General features: G+C 40.4%; 1 protein-coding gene across 2 annotated transcripts in view; it reads right to left on the bottom strand.

Annotated features, from left to right (window-relative positions):
- DHRSX (dehydrogenase/reductase X-linked) overlaps nt 1–21,862 on the bottom strand; it is a 166,498-nt gene that overhangs the window by 19,635 nt on the left and 125,001 nt on the right. For both annotated transcript variants that reach the window (XM_068182606.1, XM_068182607.1), the window contains one exon: nt 10,949–11,156. In XM_068182606.1, the coding sequence (XP_068038707.1) occupies nt 10,949–11,156 (208 nt within the window). The remainder of the gene's footprint in view (nt 1–10,948; nt 11,157–21,862) is intronic.

Raw genomic sequence — 21,862 nt, 5'->3', positions numbered from 1 at the left:
AAGTAAATACTTTTCCAGTAAATACATTTTAACTTTAATTCATTCTTGTCTTGAGTAAGTTGTTTCCCTAAAAGCATTCTTACTCCTGTTTGATTAGAGACTATTACTAGATATCATGATATAAACTGACAATAAAAAGAAGAAAAAATATTGCCCAGAGCTTCTACAGAGTCAAACCAAAAGGTTTGATCACAAAAGGTGTGTTGTCTTTATGGTAAGAGTGACAGCACTGGTTCCAGCCTTGCGCTGGATCGTACCTGCTCACATCTACAAGGCCTAATGACTCTGATACTGCAAATTCTTTCTTTCCAACCAGGAGAGCGTGTGACAGATTGTACATCAAATGTACAAGAGCTACTTCTGAGCACTGGAGGTACTTTATAATTCCCTCGGCTCCTCTGCATAAACCACTGTGTAGTGACCTGGAGATGACAAATCCAGGTGACCGAGTACAAATATATTTCATATTTTATCACTTTTTCAAAAAGCTGGAAATAATGACACCAGCAATCTGCCTTTAACCTAGAACTATAACAAATGGGTCAAAGCTCTCATGGGAGAAGTTGTACAGCCAAGATATTGGGTTATGAATATATTTTGCAGTGAAAAAAATGCTTGAGGCTTGCCTCACAATAAGGAGGAAAAAAAAACCCACCAAAATGAAAACTGAGCATTAAGTGTATATAAAATAATATTAACAGGGTAATTAAAAAAAAAAAAAACAACTATGCAAAATGCCCTGCTTCCTTTTTTCCAGATCTTCTTGAATGAATTTCAAGCAACATCAGCTGAACATAGTAATATAAACATTTGAAGTACTTACTACCTCTGGAGATTTGCAGGCCCTCTAAAGAGATTAGGGTTCAGTGTATCTGTGCCAGCCTTAATCCACTTCCTGAGATAACAGGCATATAAAATAGGACACATGTGCCACAAATCTAAACCAGGCAAGAAAAATAAAAGGCCAGCTCCAGATCAAGGAGAACCTCTAAGGAGCAGGATCAGACATGTCTTACATGCTTTACAAAAGAACAGTACACCACACAGAGGATATGAAATCAAATCAGATAATCCTTGGTAGAAGAATATGCAGTAAAATTCAGACCCAGATGCTTTTATGTTCAGATCTTATTTACTTCTTTAGCAGGTTCTGATCAGCTACACTTGCATAAAGCCACTGATGAAGTACTACAAACTTCATGAGGATGGAAGTCATCATTTCATGTGCAAAGGAAAATGGGGACCTATGTTCTTGTTACTGGTTATGATGCATGAGAATTGTGATAATTGAACTCCTCTCTGAAAAATTACCAGGCTACATTCACAGCTTGGGTAGTCATAAAATAGCCTTTGTAACTGGACAACATACAGCCCTGACAGAAAAACAAGTATACTGCCCCATAATTGATGCTGTTAATGCAGGGATGGACGAAAAGACTCACACAGTCCAGAAGGCAAAAGAATGTTTATTGGCAGGAAGCAGCATCCCTTTATAACGAGGATCGCTAAGGTGAAATATGATTGGTCTCAAAGTGAAAACCTTTCACACCATCGGTGCACTATGAACAGCACACTGTGGTAGAACATATCTATAAACAACATGAACAGAAAGAGAGGTAATAACTGTTTTCATTCCTTCTCCTAACTTTCCCAGGATAGGTCTGGGAGAATTCTCTCTTTTCTCTCTGACTGAACTGAGAATATCCACACATAATATCCTTCCTATATAATTTTTAGAATCAAAAAACAGTTTGAGTTGGAAGGGATCTTAAAGATTACCTAGTTCCAACACAATTTCCATGGGCCATGACACCTTCCACTATCCCAGGTTGCTCAGAGCACCATTCAACCTGGCCTTGAACACTTCCAGGGATGAGGCATCCACAGTTTCTCTGGGCAACCTCTTCCAGCACATCACCACCCTCACAGTAAAGAATTTTTTCCAAATATCTGATCTAAATGTACTCTTTCAGTTTGAAGAAATTTCCCCTTGTCCTATCCTTTTAAAGAAAAAGTCTCTGTCTGTCTTTCTTGTAAGCTCAGTTCAGAAGTTCAGATACTGCAAGGCCACAGTTAGGTCACTATGAACTTTTCTCTTTTCCAGGCTGAACTATCCTAATTATCTTTGCCTTTCCTTGTAGGAGACATGCATTTAATCTTCCTGGTGTCCCTCCTCTGAACTCGTTGTAACAGCTCAATGCACTTCCTGTGCTGGGAAGCCCAGAGCTGGATGCAGCACTCCAGGTGGGAGGAACCCAAATATACTCACAGTCTGTATAAGCTTATTTTCAACATTCTGAGCTCCAAAAACAACAAGACAGCTTTTCTCTTTCTACATTTTTAATCATCTCAGGATAGTATATGACAAGTGACAGACTGTAGAAGACTAGATTTTGCATCTTAAGTTTGGCAGGCAAGAATACTGAGTAGGTCTCTTCCTGAGACACAGCCAGCCTCAGCATACTGCTGCTGGCTGCAGGGATGTGACATGGCTGGACTGGGGCTCACGGTGCAGCAAAGCCCTGGCCAGGCACACAGCACCAACTCTGGCCCCTGCTATTCATTCAAAAAGTAACAGATATGCTAAATTGAGCAAAATATTGATAAGACTAACACAAGCTTGTAAGTTGGTGGTGGCTAGCAACGATTAGGAGACATGGGGAGCAACCCAGTTTTTCGGCCTAGGACCAGCAGCAGCACCTCCTTCCTATTCCAGTGACAGAAAAGTAGGTCAGCATGATGGGGCCAAATAAATACCACTATAAATCCCATCTCTGATAAGCTCTCCAAATTCATTCTTGTTTTATTGCACATTGCTCTGGTTTCATCCAAATCCTCTTCTGCATATGTTCTGTATTTCCTGCAGAGTACCTGGTCTGTGGCAACGCAACCCCTGTGGTTACTTCCCCTTTCCCCAGCACTGAGATGGCACCACACAGATGTAGTCATTTGCCCTGAAGAGATTCACAGACACAATTTAAACAGAATGTTTAAATAGGTAATAACATACACAAACCACTAGCTCTTGAAAGACTGTATTAATGATATGTTTGTGCCACATTTAGGATCAGGGTCCTTCTAGAAAAAATGGGGACTAGAGGCACTAACCCAAAGTCCCTTCTTGTGTTTACCTATTAAAATCCACCAAATCCCAAGCATTTAGCTCAGAACATAATGAGAACAAAAAGAACCACTATATCACGTAGTATTTCAGTATTCTTTCTAAAATGCAACACAGAAGTTTGTGGCTTGCAATCATAATCATTATAGTCATTACTAAAGCCAGAGTTACTCATGTGACTTCTGAAATAAAGTTTTCATAACTCACAAATTGGGTGGCAGATGATCCTGTTATATTAAAAAAAGTGTGTTTACTGCTTGCAGCTCATCCTCAAAGAGTAGATGGTGGTTGCTTCCCATGGTTCTCTCTTGTTACAAACATTAGGCTATTATAAATACACACAGGGAGTACACATAACTACCCATGTAAATGCATGGTGATATCTGCGTGATAAAGTGTGGAGGCACACCATGAATTGTAAACACTTAATGAGAAATGCATTTCATAAGTAACTGGGATTTCCTCACCCAGGGCTGCTGTAGTGAAGGCACACAATAGATTATAAACATATATGAGAAATACATTTCATAAGTAACTGGGATTTCCTCATCTCTAGCTGCCCACGAGCACATTTCCCACTTATACGGAAAATGGTCTAACACCTGAGAGCTGCCATTTGCAAAACTAGATTGATAGCAGATTACTTGTGCCCCAGTTCTAAGAACAAACCTTTACAGCTCCTATTCTCTCCTGTGCACATACAAAATCCTACCACCTTCAGGTCATTAAAAAAAACAAAAAAAACAAACAAAAAAAAAAAAAAAAACAAAACAAAACAAAACAAAACAAAAAAAAACTAGAAAATTAACATTGTGCACCTTTGGAAAGGATTCATCTTTACCAACTTTATACAAAACAGACATCTACAGTCATTCACAGGGATAAACTGCCACTTGAAGGACTTAATTCAGTGGTCCAGCTGTAGATAGTTATCTTAGGATAAGACAGGTCCTGGAGCTACAGTGACCATGAAGAAACCACACCCCTGATGCTGGCATTGCAGAGATTTATGAACCAGGAGACCTGTCAGAGGTGACTTCCAGGCATAAATGCCTTAGACCTCTAGAAAAGGGAATGTTTCCAGCTTCTTGGTAGAACCTGACATTTTATGTCAACCTTTGAAAATTCAGGAAAACCACCAAAAATTGTGTTTGTGTTGTTCATGGAAGAATTTCCTTACTTCACATTGAAAGTTTTTTCAGTCTCCTTCAAGTACTGATAACTTACAGACTGTCATAACCAGAGAGGGGGAAAAGAGGGCCTGTAGATCTCCAAAATCTCCTGAAATTATATTTCACTGCAGTGGATAGAGTCTTTAGGTAATGGGGCTCTTCAATACAAATTATTTTTTTAGGACACATAACTCACAAATAGCAAAGCAATGAGGAATTTAGAAAGACCATATACATATATATGATTATGCAAACATATTAATATATATTAAATACACCTGAATATGCACTCCCCACAACCTACTCCTCTGCATCTTTTTATTTTAATTCCAAACTGCTGCTCATCCATAAGCTAATTTGGAGGATTTTCCAAGGGAAGCCAGTGGTTTTTCTCCTTAACTCTGTTTTCCAACTCATTCACATGGAAGAGAGAAACTGCCTGCAACTCCTGTTCCTACCCTTGCTGAATGAGTCATTTCATTGGGGCTGGTGTTGTTTCCTCTCTCTTTTCTTCTTTCTCTGAGAGATATACTGATGAGAAAGATTAGTGGCTGCTCTGTATCCTGCTGCCAGTGGGTTCAAGTTTCCAAGTAGAGTTATACTACATGACCATTTTAAGCACATAATGATTGACTCAGTACTTCTCTTGACGCATGAGGAGGAATTACAGTAGTGTGATGCTATAACCCACAACTTAAAAGATTGTGCTAATGGTCTAGTGGAAATTTCAAGATTCTCTAATTTCCCAGTCTTTCAGGCTCTTTTTTGAGACCTTTACTTTAGAGACATCAAGGAGACTTTCATTTAAACTGAGAGGAATCGGTCCTGAGTCCCTGATACTTGTTTGATCTACAGCAAAATTATCCTCCTTTTTTGTGTTTTCTCAATTTTCAACAAGTTTGACTGGGAATAGATTACCACACAAAGGTATTAATCAAATACTTAGGAAAGTATTGCAAGGAATAGATTGATGGATGGAAAATGTCTTTCCTAACTAACTCTGGGGTTTCTGAATATGAAACCAGTTACAGAATGATAGGTGTTGATGTGCTAACAGTGGTTAGGCTCATATATTTTCACTATTTCTTAACTGTTTACTTACTCTCACCCCAGTAAAGCAATGGAGGGACTATTTTTCTCACTCTTTTGGATACAAATTTAAATGCTTTAACATAAATAATCTTCCTGGGCTGTCAGGTTAAATCAGCAATCTTCTAACACACCAGAGTTAAGGATAAACCCTTTCTTACACAATAAGACATGCAGCTTCTGACATTTCAGCCACTTACTGAAATGTCCAAAACAATTTCACACAGTGCAAGCATGGGTTTTCACATAGTACACAGTGTAGTTTCGACCTGTTTTCCTTTAGACCATTTCCTGGGCTAAAAAGGGTGAATCCTGTAGGCAATATTAGACATAGAAACAGTTTTCCTGTCCTGTGAACAATTTTGAAAAATGGAGGACAATCTTCATTTCATACTATGAGAAAGGAAAAAAAAAAAAAAAGGATGCTTATTTTAATTAAATAAATAAAACTGTAGGACAGGATGTGAGGTGTATCTCTGTGCACACTACTTCATTTTTTGCTTGCTCCAAGCCTGTGTTTCAGCCTGTTCCAACTGGCACCCTTCAAGAGGAAGCTTGGGTGTGGTTTGGGGGATAAATCACATCAACAGCTGCTCCAAATAAGTTAAAAAAAAGAACTTCAACACCCTTGACTCCCTGTAATGCGCTGTGACATAATCCCACCCATTTTGTGCCGTCCTCTACAGCAACCATACCTTCCGTTGTGTGCCATACGCTGAGGCAACGGACAAAAATCCTTCATTTTTCTGCCATCAAAACATACTGCCACAACTCTCAACGTGTCCCTTCAAATAAATATTTTAACCACTCGGAGCTTAGAAAACATGCAGAATAATAGTGATATCTTGGGCTGCAGGGTAGTCACAGGTTTAGTGGAGACCAGGATCCAACAGTATTTATGTGTGCACTGAGGGCCAGCCTACCTTAGAGAGGTCTGATCTGACTTGGAACAGACACACAGGGCTCTGTGTTCAGAAGGTTCTGTGCTCAGCAATAAATAAATACAATATACAATTGTATTTGTACAATAAATAAAGCAGCCAAGCTCCATCCACATACCCCATAACAGGCACACCTGGATACTTAACCAAGTACAGAGGTTCACATGCAAGAAAAAATCCCAGATCACCAGGATTTGGGAATTTAACAGTAGATTATTTACTAGCCTTCTCAGGCCAGTTCCCTCATCTTTCTCCCTACAATCATTCTATGGCTGTACAAATAACAAAATACTTAATAGATGGAAAAAAGACACCTACGGCTCTGAAAGCTTAAATCCCTGTACCAATGTGTACAAAAATCATACCTGCTGAAAGACCAGTGTTACTGGATTCAAGCAGACTGTTTTCTTCTCTATCTTTTTGACCAGAAAAACCTTTTGTAAAAATTAACTGCAAACTATACGTTTCTGCAAGTTTTCATTTTTGTGAGAAAGGCCCAGATTAGCTTTATGTGAGGACCACACACTCTCATGCACAGAAGATGTTGATGCTGATGAATTGCTGCTTTCAGCTGTGGGATTTAATTACTCTCATTCTCTTACAGCTGGTGTTATTGTGTGGTGATGTGTTTGTCTTCTGACACCTGGGGGGTAGGATGAAATAAATTTACTGTATTCACAGTGCCAAAGGGACAGCTTGAACAAGAAATGCTGCAATAAGACCTGCATGACTATGTCCTCTGGCATGAATGATGAATCCAGGTCCTTTAGATCTTGTTTTCTAGACGTGCTTACTGACTGGAAGCATTTAAAAAAATGTTATAAGAAAATTACACTAATGTTAAGCCTATTTTGACAAGGCGAAGGAAATGAATTAGTTTGTATTGACTGATATCTGTCTAGTCTGTGCTCCTGAAGCCTTTCCCTCAATTTTTACAGGCTGGCAGGGTCACTAATCTTACTCATTTTCAGTTTGTCAGTCAATAATCACTTATCTGGCACAATGTCTTTGTAAATGACAGCTGAGACAGGATCTGATGCAAAGCCTTCCTTTCACAATGCCTTCCTAAATACCCATCTGAGCTGGCTGAAAGGACCAAATACTCTATATCTGGTAATGACATGTTCACCAAGCTTGTCATAAACAAGGTTTTGGGGAACTTTACAACACTGCTATCTGTCAAATGTCTCTACTTTGATGCCATAATGAAGTCATATGAAGCAGAACAGTCCCTGTTATCGGACATTAATGAGAGTCAACTTTTTTGTTTTGCTCTAAGGCATTTTAATTGTATCACAATAAGAGACCATCTGGTTTAAGAATGAATATTCAGTATCTGCTGCAGATGCAGAAAAACTTGGGGGGGAAATGGTACTTCCTGGTTTCCAGCTTGCACAGTACCCAATGCTAATGCTGCTGTGTTGCACACTTAGCTAAACTGCAATTTGATTCTCAACGAATGACTTTTCAAGTTATTACTATCTCATTAACTAGTTAGTGTTTATTAGTTTGGACTTTATCTCTTCAAAAAGATGAATTTATGTTAAAAATTATTAAAGGATAACATACTTCATTGCATTCTGCACAGGACTGTGTCAGCTCATCAGGTTTTATTTACTAAGAAGTCATAGGAATAGAATTTTTTTTTTGAGTAATAAACATAATTTGTCTCTTGTGTGACAGGTGCAGTCCATGTTTATGAAAAATACAGAGAAAACATTTGCAAAGTGCACATTTAGAATACCACAGCAGACAATAACTTTTCTGAGAAAAAATCAAGCTGAGAAAGAATGAAACCATCACTTCTAAAGGGCAGGCATCAATTTCACAAATTTTATGGCTGTCACCAGAACCTTTAATTTGGCCTATCTTATTTCTACAGGAATGCCTTTCACTGCAATTTCTGGGGGGAAAAACACCAAAGTGATTTGGCCAAGACTTTTCTGAGCCATGTATAAAGCCTAGAAGATAATGTTTTGCAATGTTAAGAAAATCAAGCTGTTAATACTTCGAGTAAATTATGCATACGTATCACGGCCTATTTACAAGACTGCAAGTCTATTCATTTAAGTACCTAAATATCTTGAGGCAGCTCCAAGGCAGATGTTGAGCCGACAGCCTTGTCTGCCACACTGAGCTGCCTCAAACATGAGTGGCCCAGAGAAGGTGGGGGCCAGGCTGCAGTCCCTAAGAGGTATTTGACTTGAACATAACTGGCACCAGTGCTGGCAATGCATTGAAAAGTAGTGGGGGCTCTGCCAGTTTATTTGGAATTAAATCAAACAAGATGTTGACTCTCTCCTGAGGGAATGTGATGTGATGCATTTCCTCACTGAAGCTCTCTGGGCTGTGTTGGCTCTCAAGAGTGCCATGTTGCAGCGAGTGAAGCAATTTCCAGCACATGTTTAGAACCCATTCTATGTTTAGAATAGTTAGTTAAGACAATATGATTAGAGAGCTATCACCTCATTTTCACTGCATTACTGCCATAATCCTAGAAGGAAGATTCCTATAAGTGCTCAAGAACAAAATTCCAGGGGAGAAAAATCCATACTACCAACTATCAGCTAATATTACCAGACAACTGAATTTTCTTACTTGATTTCTTACTTTTCTCAGGAGAAATTTACCCTAATGCACGAGACCAACACGAGACTCAGACTTGAATGTTGAATACTACAGCCCTCAGCAGAGCACTATTAAAATTGCCAGACAGGCTTTCAATGTGAGCTTGCTGTGGAGCTAAACATCTCCTTGTGATGCCAATCAGGGCACTCCTCTGGGATGAAGCGCTCCCGAACACATCCATATATCCTAAGCAATAAGCAAAGAGCTGAAGCTGGAGCTGTAGCTCAGAGGACTAAGGGAGGATGTGAAGTGAGAAAGTAAGAATTTCCCTCTCTCTGGCTTTTGGGAAAAACATATTGAGTGTTAGACAAAAATGTGAAAATCTCAACCTCGTTAACTGAAGCATTCAGATATCCAAACCTGAGATTATTCTGACTCAGAAAGCAATTGATACATTTGCCTTTCAGGCAGTGCAGGCATCACTCTCCCATAAAGATCAGTATGTCTCTCTGTCACTTATTTCAAGGCAGAATTTCTTTTGAGCAGTATCACATCCAAAGAATAAAGAAAGGATCAGGAACTCTCAGTGCCAGGACTGTTGGAGTTGGAAGAATGGGAATCCCTCTTGTGATAAATCATTTTAAGTGTTCAATGACACCCAATTCAGTGTCTAAACATCACCAGTATAATAAAAAAAATGTCTCCTGGGCACATCAATAAAACTGGGGGGGATTGAGCTCTGTAAACAACAAGAGACTTGAAACTCGCTCTAAGATGCAAGAATTTAATCAGAATTTTGTCTCTCCACAGGAAATTCTAAGCACAACCTAAAAATCTGCATGAAATATTTATATTAGCAAGGTGAAGTAAGTCCAATGAAAAAACACTGCCACCGACTGATATTTAAAATGGCAATCACAAGAGGGAAAACAGGTTTAATGTACATGGTTTGACAAAGCTGCAGTCTACTTCTTTAAGAGTGCGTTGCAGATTATGAGCATTCTTATTACAATTTTATTGCAATTTTCAAGGTGCACTCAGAAGGATCTATTTTTTTTAAATATGGGTTTATTTGTTTGCATCTTATTTTACAGTCACTCTTCCAGCCTCCAGTTTATTTCTAAAATGAAAGCAACTGATATTTCCATATCAAAGTTTAAAATTAATTTGCTTTGTGGGACATGATTCATGATGTAAAATACTTCATTTTAATTAGGACATTTAATTTTCTCTAATGGAATCAGGTTCCATTTACTTAATCCAAAACTACTTTCTGAAAGTGCTATAAGCAGTACATTTTCTCAGCACAAGCCCTTCAAATGTCTGTGTGCATGAGGAGATTGCACCTACACTGCTAAACTGATTTCAGCTTAATCTACTTACACCCCTACAAAACATTACCCATAACTGCGTCTGCCCCACTTCTGGATCAGTTTTATTAAACAACTTTTTGTTTCCTAGTGCAGAGGAGGATTGGATAATAAAAAATCAAGCACCATTACAAGTATGTGTTAGAATGAAAAACCTAATTAAAAATTGTCCCACCTCGCTGAGCACAAGTGTCTGGACCTCACATCTTGGAGCACAGCCACCTCTCACTGCCACTTTTGTACACCTTTCTTCTTCCCTTTGCTCTCCTCTCTGTAACATGCTTTGTACACGTAGACCATGCCAGATCACGTCTACTTCTTTTTAAGAGAATGAACAAGTCATTTCTGAGGAACACTTTGCATATTCTGGCTCCATGTTAGGGTGATGTCCTGCCCCCATGCACGCACACAAGCACGTGGAAAGATCAGGGCAGAGATTACCAGGGCATAGGGAAAGACTGTGAAAGGCATCCCCTTTGCCTACTGTGACAGCTTGCTCCCTCCATTTAAAATAAATATTTGTTTGCTGGAAAGCCTGTCTTTATTGATTTTGTACATCTCATCAGCACAGAGAAATGCAATAAATACCATATACTATTATAAACTCTGAAACACCTTCAGCTCCAGGCCGACTGCAGCTTTCACAATGCAGGGGCACAGCGACAAAATTATTTTAAAATGGAATACCTTGAAAAATAGCCAGGCTGTCATCCATTTAACCACTTTCACAACCCAAAAGACATGCTTGTAGAGCTCAGTATTCACTACTCCAGGGTCTACTACATTAGCAGTCACATGGCTTCCATTTGCAGTCAGAAGATGCTGTAGTCGATAGGTAAATAACACAAGGGCAAGTTTGCTTTGGGCATAGGCTCCATGGGGCGAATACGAACATCTGTACACAGAAGAGAAAAGGAGAGGGAGATGCATGTAAAAATAACCAGAAGGAGAACAGAAGTGCACAAACATCAAATGTACCACATTTTGCAGTATCCAGATATACACTGAGTCGTCAGAAGAAACAGTTTATCACTGGCAGGCGTGTTGTTTACTCAAGTTCTGGCGATTATTGCACCACACACCAAGTCTTATTTATAGCAGGGAAAAATATTAAAATAAAATTACACAATACCTGCCAGAATTTCTCTGTCAGACTCTTTAAACTAGAAATGCTGAGACATCAGTCTCTGGGCTATCATCACCTGGAGGCCCTTAAACTTCTCTCCCCTCTTTTGCTCTGCTCTTTCCAAACATACACACCGCATTGCCACCTGTTAAATTCATGACTGATCATACTACTTCTTCTTGCTATTATTATTTTACTGCATCAGAACCTACTAGTTGAAGGCTCCTGTGTTGGTAACAGTACAGATGAGTGAGGTATTCATTGCAGCTGCCCTGGTCACACACCAGCTTGTGCACAGCTAAGAGATGGATAAAAAGATGGGGCAAGGAGAGCAGCTGCAAGTGTAACCACAGTTTCCAGGCCCTATACAGCCTTTAAAGCACAGATGGCTGGCAAGGTCTGTGCCAAAGAGGTATGACAAAGCCACACAAATTCCAGGAGTTAGAGCAAAACATTACCCGCTGAGACTCCTCTCTCATCTGAATGTCAAATGTGCTTTTCTTTCAAGCCAAGCTTTCTAGGAACTTCTGAGTTGAGTTTCATTGCATGCAGGCAGCAGTACTTTCCCCCCCCCCCTTTTTTACTAAGCAGGCTAGTTTCAGGCAAATTAGCAGGTATGTCACTTAAAATGCTCTTCCTGACTGAGGCCTCAGCATCACTTCCACAGATTCCTATGCCATAATAATTCATTCCTGTAATTACTCGAGCCTTTCATCTGACCATTTTTGTGCTAAGCAGAAGCAAAGGTAAATGGTGGCATTACAGACAGCTCTTAGGCAAAGCAGGCAGGAGCCTAAAGCAGCAGGCTCCTGGGAACAGTGGAACTGCTCCAGCCCCCATCCGCTTTGCCTCTGCTAAAGCCTGGGAAGTGATGCTGCATGCTGCAGCTGCTCCCCATGTGGACTCAGGGGTTAGGGCCCATGCAGCAGCAGAACCTTAACCTGTTGGTGAAAGGTGATAGAGGGGCACCCACCCAGGAACAGAACTCTCTTTCCTTGTTCCTTCCTTACCCCTAGATGTTGTCCTATCTCTGTGATAGCCACATCAGCTACAGCTCCTTCTTCTACACCTTCACCCTAACTGCAAGAAATGCCCAGACTAGGGATACTCTTACTCTGCTGGAAAGCCTGCCTGTGATTTCTGTGGCTGTTACTATGTGCAAGTTTTTTATTTTGAATGAATAGTAAACATATGAATGCATTTTATCTCATTCTTGTTGAATATCTTATTTATAATATCCTGTGCACTTCATCCCTGGATGTTAAGAATCAGGCTGACTCTCTACAGAGGTATAAGGCTACTGAAGCAATTAACTGTCCATATTATCTGAAAGGACTCAGAAACTTGGAGACACCACAGTAAATAATACAGCTTAGCCACAGGAAGTAAAAGATAACAACAAAAAACAACACTGAACCTCCAGTGCATCTCTTTACTTTTTTCCCCCCATCTCTTTTTTTTTTTTTTTACAAGCAAATCACAAGCAGTCTATAAAAGCATGATATGCATTGAGAACCAAAAAGGACAGCTGATCACAGGTGGCCCTTGCACCGACCAACAGCCTCAGCTGTACCATGCTGAATAACCTACCTTCATTATCATAAAGATAGCACCTGCACCTTTGGGCAAAGTGGGCTATTTAAAGAGTAAAGAACAATCACTGCATGAATATAAAAGTGATTTGGTATTAGTCAGGAAATTGCAGCTACATTTTAAATTCAGTAACGTCCACACTCTGATCTAAGACACTCAAAATGTCACCTCATGCTTCATGCATATTCCAACCCCTTTAACTTGAAGGACCAGATCCTCAGCTGCTGCAAGCTTCTCCTGTGCGCTGCCATGCGGGGCAGAGCTCACACTACCCATGGGAAGCAGCATTCATCCCAAGCCGCCTCCAGCAGCCAGCTGGCAGCTCACCCTGGCACTCCTCCATCAGCGCCACTGTTCCCCCACTGAACACAAGCTGGGGCACAGGACAAGCCTCCCGAGTTGAACCAGAGTGATCTTGTCTCGCAAGTGGCTTGCAGGGAAGCAGAGCTGGCGACTACTCTGACTTGTTCTGCCTGGGTCTAGCTGGGCCTTCAGTAATCTTCATATGCCAGGCAGGAGGATGCTCCCCATGACTCCCCATTCCCACATTTTGTGTGAGTGCTGTTTTGACTTATCTTGTGGCAATGAAGCATGAACTGCAAGGGCTGGATCCTCCAAAGCCTTGTATTTTGCACAGGTACGTATGTTGTAGATGTCAGCAAACCCAATGGGAAGAATGATGATGTCTGACTTATTTCAGAAGGCTGAATGATTTCTTTATTATAATTATGCTATGATACATTAATATACTATACAAAAGAGGACACTAAAAACTACATGCTACTCTCTCTAACCATTCTATCTAACTAACTCACCTCACAACTCGTGACCCTGTTCTCCAGAGCCCAGACACATGTGGATCTCGTTGGCCATCAGGCCCAGACAATCCACCGTGATCCAACCAGGCATTCACTCCAGGTAAACAATTCTCCAAACACATTCCACAAGAGAAAAACAAGGAGCAGAAATAGAAATTGTTTTCTCTTTCACTTCTCTCTGTGCACCTTTATAAAAATCCTGAGAGAGAGAGAAATGTGCTTGCCACAGTATGTATGTCAGAGAAACATGAGTGCTGAGAAGATATAAAAGCTACCCAATCAATGAGGAAGCCTTTTATATCACAAGCGCAGAGATGCAAATGATCTGCAAGGCAGCCAGGATTCAGACTTCAATAACATAATATAGATATGAAGAATATAAAATTGGATACACAGAGCAAAAACTTTTGGCAGAGGTCCTGCAATGATTAGCTTCTCTCTTCCCAGTTTCTGTGTGTATGTTTTTTTGCTTTCCAGGAATCTGACATCAACGGACTACATAAGACAGAGGAATAACATGACACAGAACTGATGAGGATTTCTGTTGAACAACTGTTTTTTGTCAGACCCCATTTTATTAGAATCACATTGTTTAAATGCCACATTGAAAAAATAAATCAACACTGGTTATTTGACTTCATTACATCCAGTGTTGACTTTATGTATCAGAAAAATAGGTACCTGAACTTACACCAAAATTCTGTCTCCTGCGCACACACATGTAGAATCACAGAGGATTTGGGTTGGAAGTTTAAAGATCAGCTAATTCCTCTAACCTACCATAAGAAGAGACATCTTTCCACTTGACAAGATTTCTCAAAGTCCCATCCAACCTGGCTCTGAATGAATGGGACATCCATACTGTTTCTGGACAACCCATTTCTGCGCCTCACCAACTCCATCATAAAAATTTCTTTCTTTTGTCCAATCTAAATCTACCCTCTTTTAGTTTAAAACCATAAAATGTATTCCTCTTACACATGGAATTATCTGGCTTTAAAGCCTATGCATCTAAATGTAGCTTCTCTTGGCACTTTATGCTCTGTATGCACATTTTTTACAATGAATAAAAGTATAATTGCATACTAAGTAAAATAATATTGACATTATGCATTTCCACATTTTCTGAAGGTTCTAAAATCTTTCTGAAATCAAAGTGCATACAAGAGGCAAACCATCCAAGCAGAACACAGCTCACCAGCAAACTGTGCCAGCAGAGCAGAGCACACGAGGTGCCTGTGATGGTTGGACTTTTGCTGCTTTGAGGACACAGGGCATCGATGCTTCACAGCCAGGCAGGCAGACTCTTAAGCAGAGAAACTCTGCCTCCTAACTTGGCAACCAGCCAGGCAAAAGACTGGTAGCCCCCAGCTCCCAGTGGTACATGTAGGTGCTGGTCAGTCAGCAAGAGAGATAAGGAGGCACTGGTGTTCAATGCCCAGGGATACATCCTAATAAATACAGCCCACCCAGCTTGGGCGATGCCAGACAGCATGTGCTGTGATATGGCAAGCCTGTATACAGTCAGCAGCTAGAAAAAGTGGAGCAAGGACTGGGTGGGAAGAAATTCAGTGGGAAAGCACAGCACGCCTGGCATCAGTAGCTTGGAGAATCGCAGAATAATGAGGTTGGAAGAGACCTCTAAGATCATCAAGTCCAACCTGTGCCCTAACACCTCAGTTAGATTATAGCACCAAGTGCCATGTCCAGTCTTTTTTTAAACACATCCAGAGATGGTGATTCCACCACCTCCCTGGGAAGACAATTCCAGTCCTTTATTATTCTTTCGGTGAAAAATTTCTTCCTAATATCCAACCTATACCACCCCTGACGTAGCTGGAGACTGTGTCCTCTTGTTTTGTCAGTGCTGCCCGCTGGAAGAGACTGAGCCCCACCTGTCCACAGCCTCCCTTGAGGAAGTTGTGGAGAGCAATAAGGTCACCTCTAAGTCTCCTCTTCTCCAGGCTAAACAACCCGAGCTCCTTCAAACATTCCTCATAGGGCTTGTGTTCCAAGCCCCTCACCAACCTTGTTGCCTTTCTCTGGACGCGCTCAAGCATCTCAATGTCCTTCCTAAACTGAGGGCCCAGAACTGGACACAGCACTCAAGTTGTGGTCTCACAAGCGCCGAGTAAAGGGGAAGAATGACCTCCCTGCTCCTCCTGGTCACACAATTCCTAATGCAGAAGTTCATGCTCACTCCCTTGTTTGAGTGAGGCTTGCTGAGGACAACTCTTCCTACCAGAGAGCAAAGTGGCATCCCCCCAGGGGACGCTCCTCCACAGCATTTTGATGAGTCAATGCTGATAAAACAGGGGAATGCACAACTCAATAAATGAAAAGTACAGAAGGAGTTAAGGTAGGCAGAGTTTTATTCACTGCTTTGAAATCTATCCAAGAGAACACCAATACACCAAACCTTCTCCTTCCTTTGAAAATAATGTTTTATGGATTCTATACTGATGAATAAAGGACCAGGATAAAGCAGGTTCTGCATTTTGTGTCCAATTAATTTTTAGCAGAAGTTCTTACTACTGGATCAAGATTTTTTTTTTTGCAATTTAAGCTACAGGTTTGACTTACTATTACAAAAATCAGGGAGGAGAAAAGAAAGGTATTGTTTTGAATTTTTACAAGAACAAAATAAGTAGGTATTCCAATTTGGAGTGAGTGTCTTGAGATTTGCTATTTTTTTTTCCTTCTTCTTCTTTTTTTTTTAATTTTTTCTTCTTTTCCACCAGAAGCTGATTAGCTGATTTTGCCACTTATCTCCATGGTGCTGTCTCCAGCAGCAGTCTCCCTATGGAATGTATTTTCAAAAAGTAATGAGAAGCCAATTTCAAACTGAAGCCTGCAGTGGCTAATTAGGTCTTTAAATATGGACTCAGCTGCTATCCCAGTTTGAAAACCGAAATCATGTTTAGCACATTTCTTGGCAGTCTTACTTGTTTCTCCTCAGGTTGGCTTTAGTTGGTGTGTTTTCTACAGTGGTCTCCCACTTAAATCAAATGATCCCATGTTTAGTAAAGAGCATTAAGCGAGGTCAGGGTACCCACTGAGTAACAGGGGAAGCTGTGCTCCTCAGCACAGATCACTTCCTTCACCCTCCTGTGCAAGGGGCTCTCTTGCTGCTCTCAGCTTTGCCACCCTCACTGAGGGCTCCTTTCGCGCTGTGCACACACATAACAGACATCCTGGACTCACTGACAGCACCCTGTACCCCACCACAGCTTGCTTCAGCAAAAGGCTCAGAGGACCTGTGACCATCCTGACTGGCACACAGATCAGTTTAACCCAGCCAGTGCTAGCACTAAATCTTTCCTGATGTGAACCTTTCACAACTGTCTTGCACGTCATCCTCCTTTCACCCATCACCACTCCCCAATTCCCAGGGTGTTAATTTACCTGGAGGCAGAGTGCACCAAGATCAAACTGCAGAAAACCCAGCTGCTATGTGCTCCACTAAAACACAAGTGATGCAAAACGTGGCTGACATGCTGGGCTTTTTAATGAAAGGCCACACAAAATTTCAATATATGCCTTAGGATGAATCAGGGAATTAAGCAAAACACAGGCTTGCTGTATTAAAATGACTAAAGCTTCCTAATTATTTATGCATTAATCTTGCAATACATCATCACCATTGCTTAGCCAAGACTATAAAAGTCTATTATTAAACACTCATGAAGCTTTCATAGTCTTAAATTTTCTTTCTTCAGGGAATGCAGCACAAGATTTTTCAAGTTCTGATAGATTTTTCAGTTTAATTTGAAGCAGCTAGAGAAATATATTGGAAAATAAACATGCTTATCATAAGCAGTTTCTTTCTCTTCTCTTATGATAAAGCTTGAGTCTTAAATATTTTTTATTAGATTAAAGCAGGCTTCCTGGCAGTACTACATATATTTATCCTGTGAACACATTTTCTGAGTCTCATTAATTGTAATTTTCTCTCAATAAAAACCAAACAAACAACACCAAAAAGAAAACCACCTGCCAGACAGAAATACAGACAAGGAGAAAAGACCAAGCTGGAGAAATGAGAATAAGTATATTACCACTGACAACCAGTATTTTACTAATTGAAAGAAAGAAGCATATACATTAGTAAAACAGAGGTCAAATCTAAGGTACTAATTTATCTACTTTTGAGTTGTTGCTGAGGTTATGTTTTGTACAGCAGCTGTCCTGTTACCAACTACTACTATAGGCTATTGCACAGTCACTCATCTCATGTACCCGACTGGGCATTTTGTGTGCTCCTGAGCAACTTCTCATGTACTTCTTCATGTACATTTCTGCAATATATGTGATGCATAACCTTAAAAAATCAATAGTGACAGTATACATATAACAGTTAAGGTAGCTGAAGCATAAACCTTGAGTGAATAAGGAATGTAGCATAGGGACTCCTGAAGAGCCCTCATGACCCTGTGATGAACTTGTTCAAAAGCATGGCTACCAGAAAAACACATGAAATTAGTGGTTCTACATGAGGTAAAAAGCAAATATTTCATGTCCTAATTTGTGGCATGGCGGTTACTTAAGCAGTCATAGGCCAGTGGCAGAGCAATCCATCTTGCCTTTCATTCCTCTTCCTGCAGTGAGCTCTTTGGTTCCACGTGTTGCTCACACACAGCTCTGAATAAACCCAGGTTTTGTCTGACATCTTTCAACTGCAGGAGAATAACATTTTTCTTCCTAAAATTAGAATAAAAGGGTAAAAGCCCAGAGCTGGGAAGTGCTCTCTCTCTCTATCAGGTAAAATGCCGGTAATGGTCTCAGTGACTGGTATCTCAGCAGATCAGTGACTCCTGCCTTGTGCTTAACCCTCAATGCAGTAGGAGCCACAAGCTGGAAGCTGGGTGGTGTTTTGGTTTTTGTTTCTTTTTCAAAGCCATGCTTCCCAGCTTCCAGCACTTCCCTGTATAAATACATAGCATTCAGTCACTAGCCCCTTCTAATAGCCTTTAGGAAATGCAGAGGGAACAAAAATTAACTTATTGTCTCTTGAGGACTACATTTAGTAAAGAAACATAGAATGTCTTTATTTTAAAATCATTTATGAAAGCCAAAATAAGTCAGGGATTGTCATCCTGGGCGTTACTTTCATCCAGATGGAATCAGAGCATCATTTTTCATTTGGCTGATCCCTACTCCTAATGGAAGGAGGTGAGATGCTGAGAGCTATTCTGATCTACTGAGATTGGCTGTGTGCAGCTCAGTTGCCGTGTGCTCAGCATAGCTCTCAAATGCATATAACATGAGCTCAAAGGCTGGTCTTCTCAAAGTCTCACCAGAATCACTACCTTTAAAGAAGTCAAATTTTTCTGTTTGTGTACAGTTGGTGTTAATTTCAAATGTCTTGGATTATTTTAAGTATCAATGTCAAATTCAAGTTATAATTACTGTAACTCCATTCTTCCAGGAAATATATGTCTTTATTTAGAATTATACAAATTGCCTCTTTTCCACATTCAGGGCATTTGAGGCAGTGCTAAGTACATGCTAACAGTTGAAGTGGTATTTGAGCATAATAGTATCCCTTCATTCAATTAAAAATCTCCATTAAACAAATGAATGAGAAAATATATAAAAGGAAGCAAGGGTTTGCATTGCTTTACCCAAGAAAAAGATCACGGCTTCAAGACCTACATTCTGTGTCTTTGTGACCCTTTTGAGGGATGGGGAAACAACAAGGACACATATCTTTTCATATTATCTCTTGGGTAATCTGGATCTCAGGTTATTGAAGATTGTCACACATCTTGTAAGATTAGCTATAGGATTATAAATGGGGGAGGTACTCTCCACCCACTTGTGGAGAGCTTCCTCCCTCTCCTGCAATAGAGCTTTTAAGTTGAAGGAAGTAAGGGGGGGGTTTATGGTTTCTTTGCTTCCACCAGAAAGCACATAGGACCACAAAATCCCCAGAAATAACTTGTATAATCCAAGATATTCTTAAAAAGCATCTTGAAACTGGTGTAGACCTTTGCAGATTAGCTGCAAGTTCTGAGCTTTTCATTCTGGGACTTAAAAGAAACTGTAAGGTCTGAATAAGCATAATGAGGTGCTGCCATTTCAGACCCAGCACAGTGCACCTACTTGGCTGGCAGATTTACAATAGACTATGTTGGTGTATATGCAAAGATAATTTCAAGTTTAATTGTGGTGGGCTCAACCCACTGCACAGCCTTGGATTTAAGGAGGGGCTGAATGTGTTCTGCAAGAGCAAATATTAACCACACTGAAGGACTGGTCTGTCTTACCAGAGGAAATGTGCCAGCAAAATAATTTTTCCTTTGAGATATCTATAACTACTGTGCAGAAAATGCTATGCCATCAAACAAAAAATTAGCAAGTCTGGCACAACATACTTTTGAAAATCAGTTTCTGCTTGTTGAAACAATTTAACAACTTCTGCTTTTTAGAAGTTTTCTTATGGAGTGAGAATAAGAACATTCCAGCTTCAATCTGAGTGATAAAAGGGACTAACTCCCAGAGTTAAGACAAGGAACAAACTCATAAAAAAGATAGCTATTTGTTAAAAGCCATCACAAGAAGCCTTCTCCTCAGCTGGAAGACCTTCCTAGGTTAAAGATGAAATACAGCTGAATACCAACAGGTACCAGAGGAATGAAAATGTGGAAGTTTTCTGCATCCATGAAATGACTCACAGTCCAGACACAGCATGAAAGGCTTTTGTTCTTGTGAGACTGTACATCAACAGCATCACTCATCCACTGTCAGAAATCAGGTGGGATTTAAATAAGATTTAAATATGAAAGGGGCCTGTGAAGAGGGAGGGTCTTATCTGAAGGAACATAAATATGCCAACTTCAGCAAACCACAAAAACCTACGAGAAAGTAGTAAGATACAAAGCAGTCCACAGACAGCATTGCAAATGGTTATTTTTAAGTACCATAAACAACAATGTCAGCAATCACTTTCTGCACCATTTGGCCTTAGAGCTGAGTTTTAGGATTCGCTTTATAAATTTCCCAACATTGTGTCACCCTGGAATACTGTAAGTAGGGATCTCTAATGGAAAACCAAGCATTTCATGAGAAGGGGCACAGCATGGCCTGGGACCAGAATGTTTAAGACCTCTTACACTTGCAGACACGCCAGAACCTAGTGAAATCTGGCAGGTTTAGCTTTCCAGGAAATGACAAGAAGTTTCATGTCCTGAAAAACCAACACAGTCACAGAGCTGCCCTGCCCCAGCCCTCATTGAAAAAAGAATGTAAAGAAACTGCTGCTTTGACAGATTGATTGATTTATTTGTGGCAATGCAGATACTGAACATGACCACTCCTTTAACATCACTGTTAAAAGCTCTTGAGCTTCCCCTAAAGCTACTGCGAGTCACAGTGCTCCTCAGTCTCTGTCCCTCTTGGGAAGCTGAGATTTTGCTGTGTACAGCCCCTCTCCACCTCCCCTGGAAAAAAAGGCTGGGCCACCACAACACCCAACACGTAATGAGAACAGAAGAAATGGAGCAACAAAGGTACAACTCTATCAGACATTCTGGCTGTATTAAAACTCCCGGGGGCTAAAATATTTTATGTTTACAGAGGTACATTTTACTTAGAAAGCATAGTTTTCACAACACATTTTTTATCAAGAGCTTGTTTTAATCAAAAGACCAATTTTTCTTCACAGGTGTGGGTTTCAACTGCTTGGTTTGCTTTTGAACAGATCAAGTTCTCCTTCTCTGAACAAAGAAGTTTAGGATGAGGAATAGAGAAAAGATTAAGAGTTAACAAATCACAGAAGCAGAAATCTGCCTTCAGCTCCCTGCACAATACCTCATAATACTTCATGCTTGTGGCAAGACATGGAATGCATGGCTGTGAAGGACCAGGAACAACAGCAGGGCTGAATCTGGAGGAGGTTTCCGGATGTTGAGCTGATAATTTTGACCATTTCTCTTAACACATTATTCCGGGGATTTAAAGGCATGTTCACCAGCCTTCCCCACCTATGCTAGGCAGCCCAAAGGGCAACTCCACTGACAAGCTAGTGGGTGGATGGTGGTAGTTAAGGCAATGCTTTAAACA

The sequence above is a fragment of the Anomalospiza imberbis genome, chromosome 2 (assembly GCF_031753505.1).
Source record: "Anomalospiza imberbis isolate Cuckoo-Finch-1a 21T00152 chromosome 2, ASM3175350v1, whole genome shotgun sequence".
NCBI classification, from domain to species: Eukaryota; Metazoa; Chordata; class Aves; order Passeriformes; family Viduidae; genus Anomalospiza; species Anomalospiza imberbis.
Note: the sequence above shows the minus strand (reverse complement) of the source record. Positions and strands in the feature narration are given on the sequence as shown.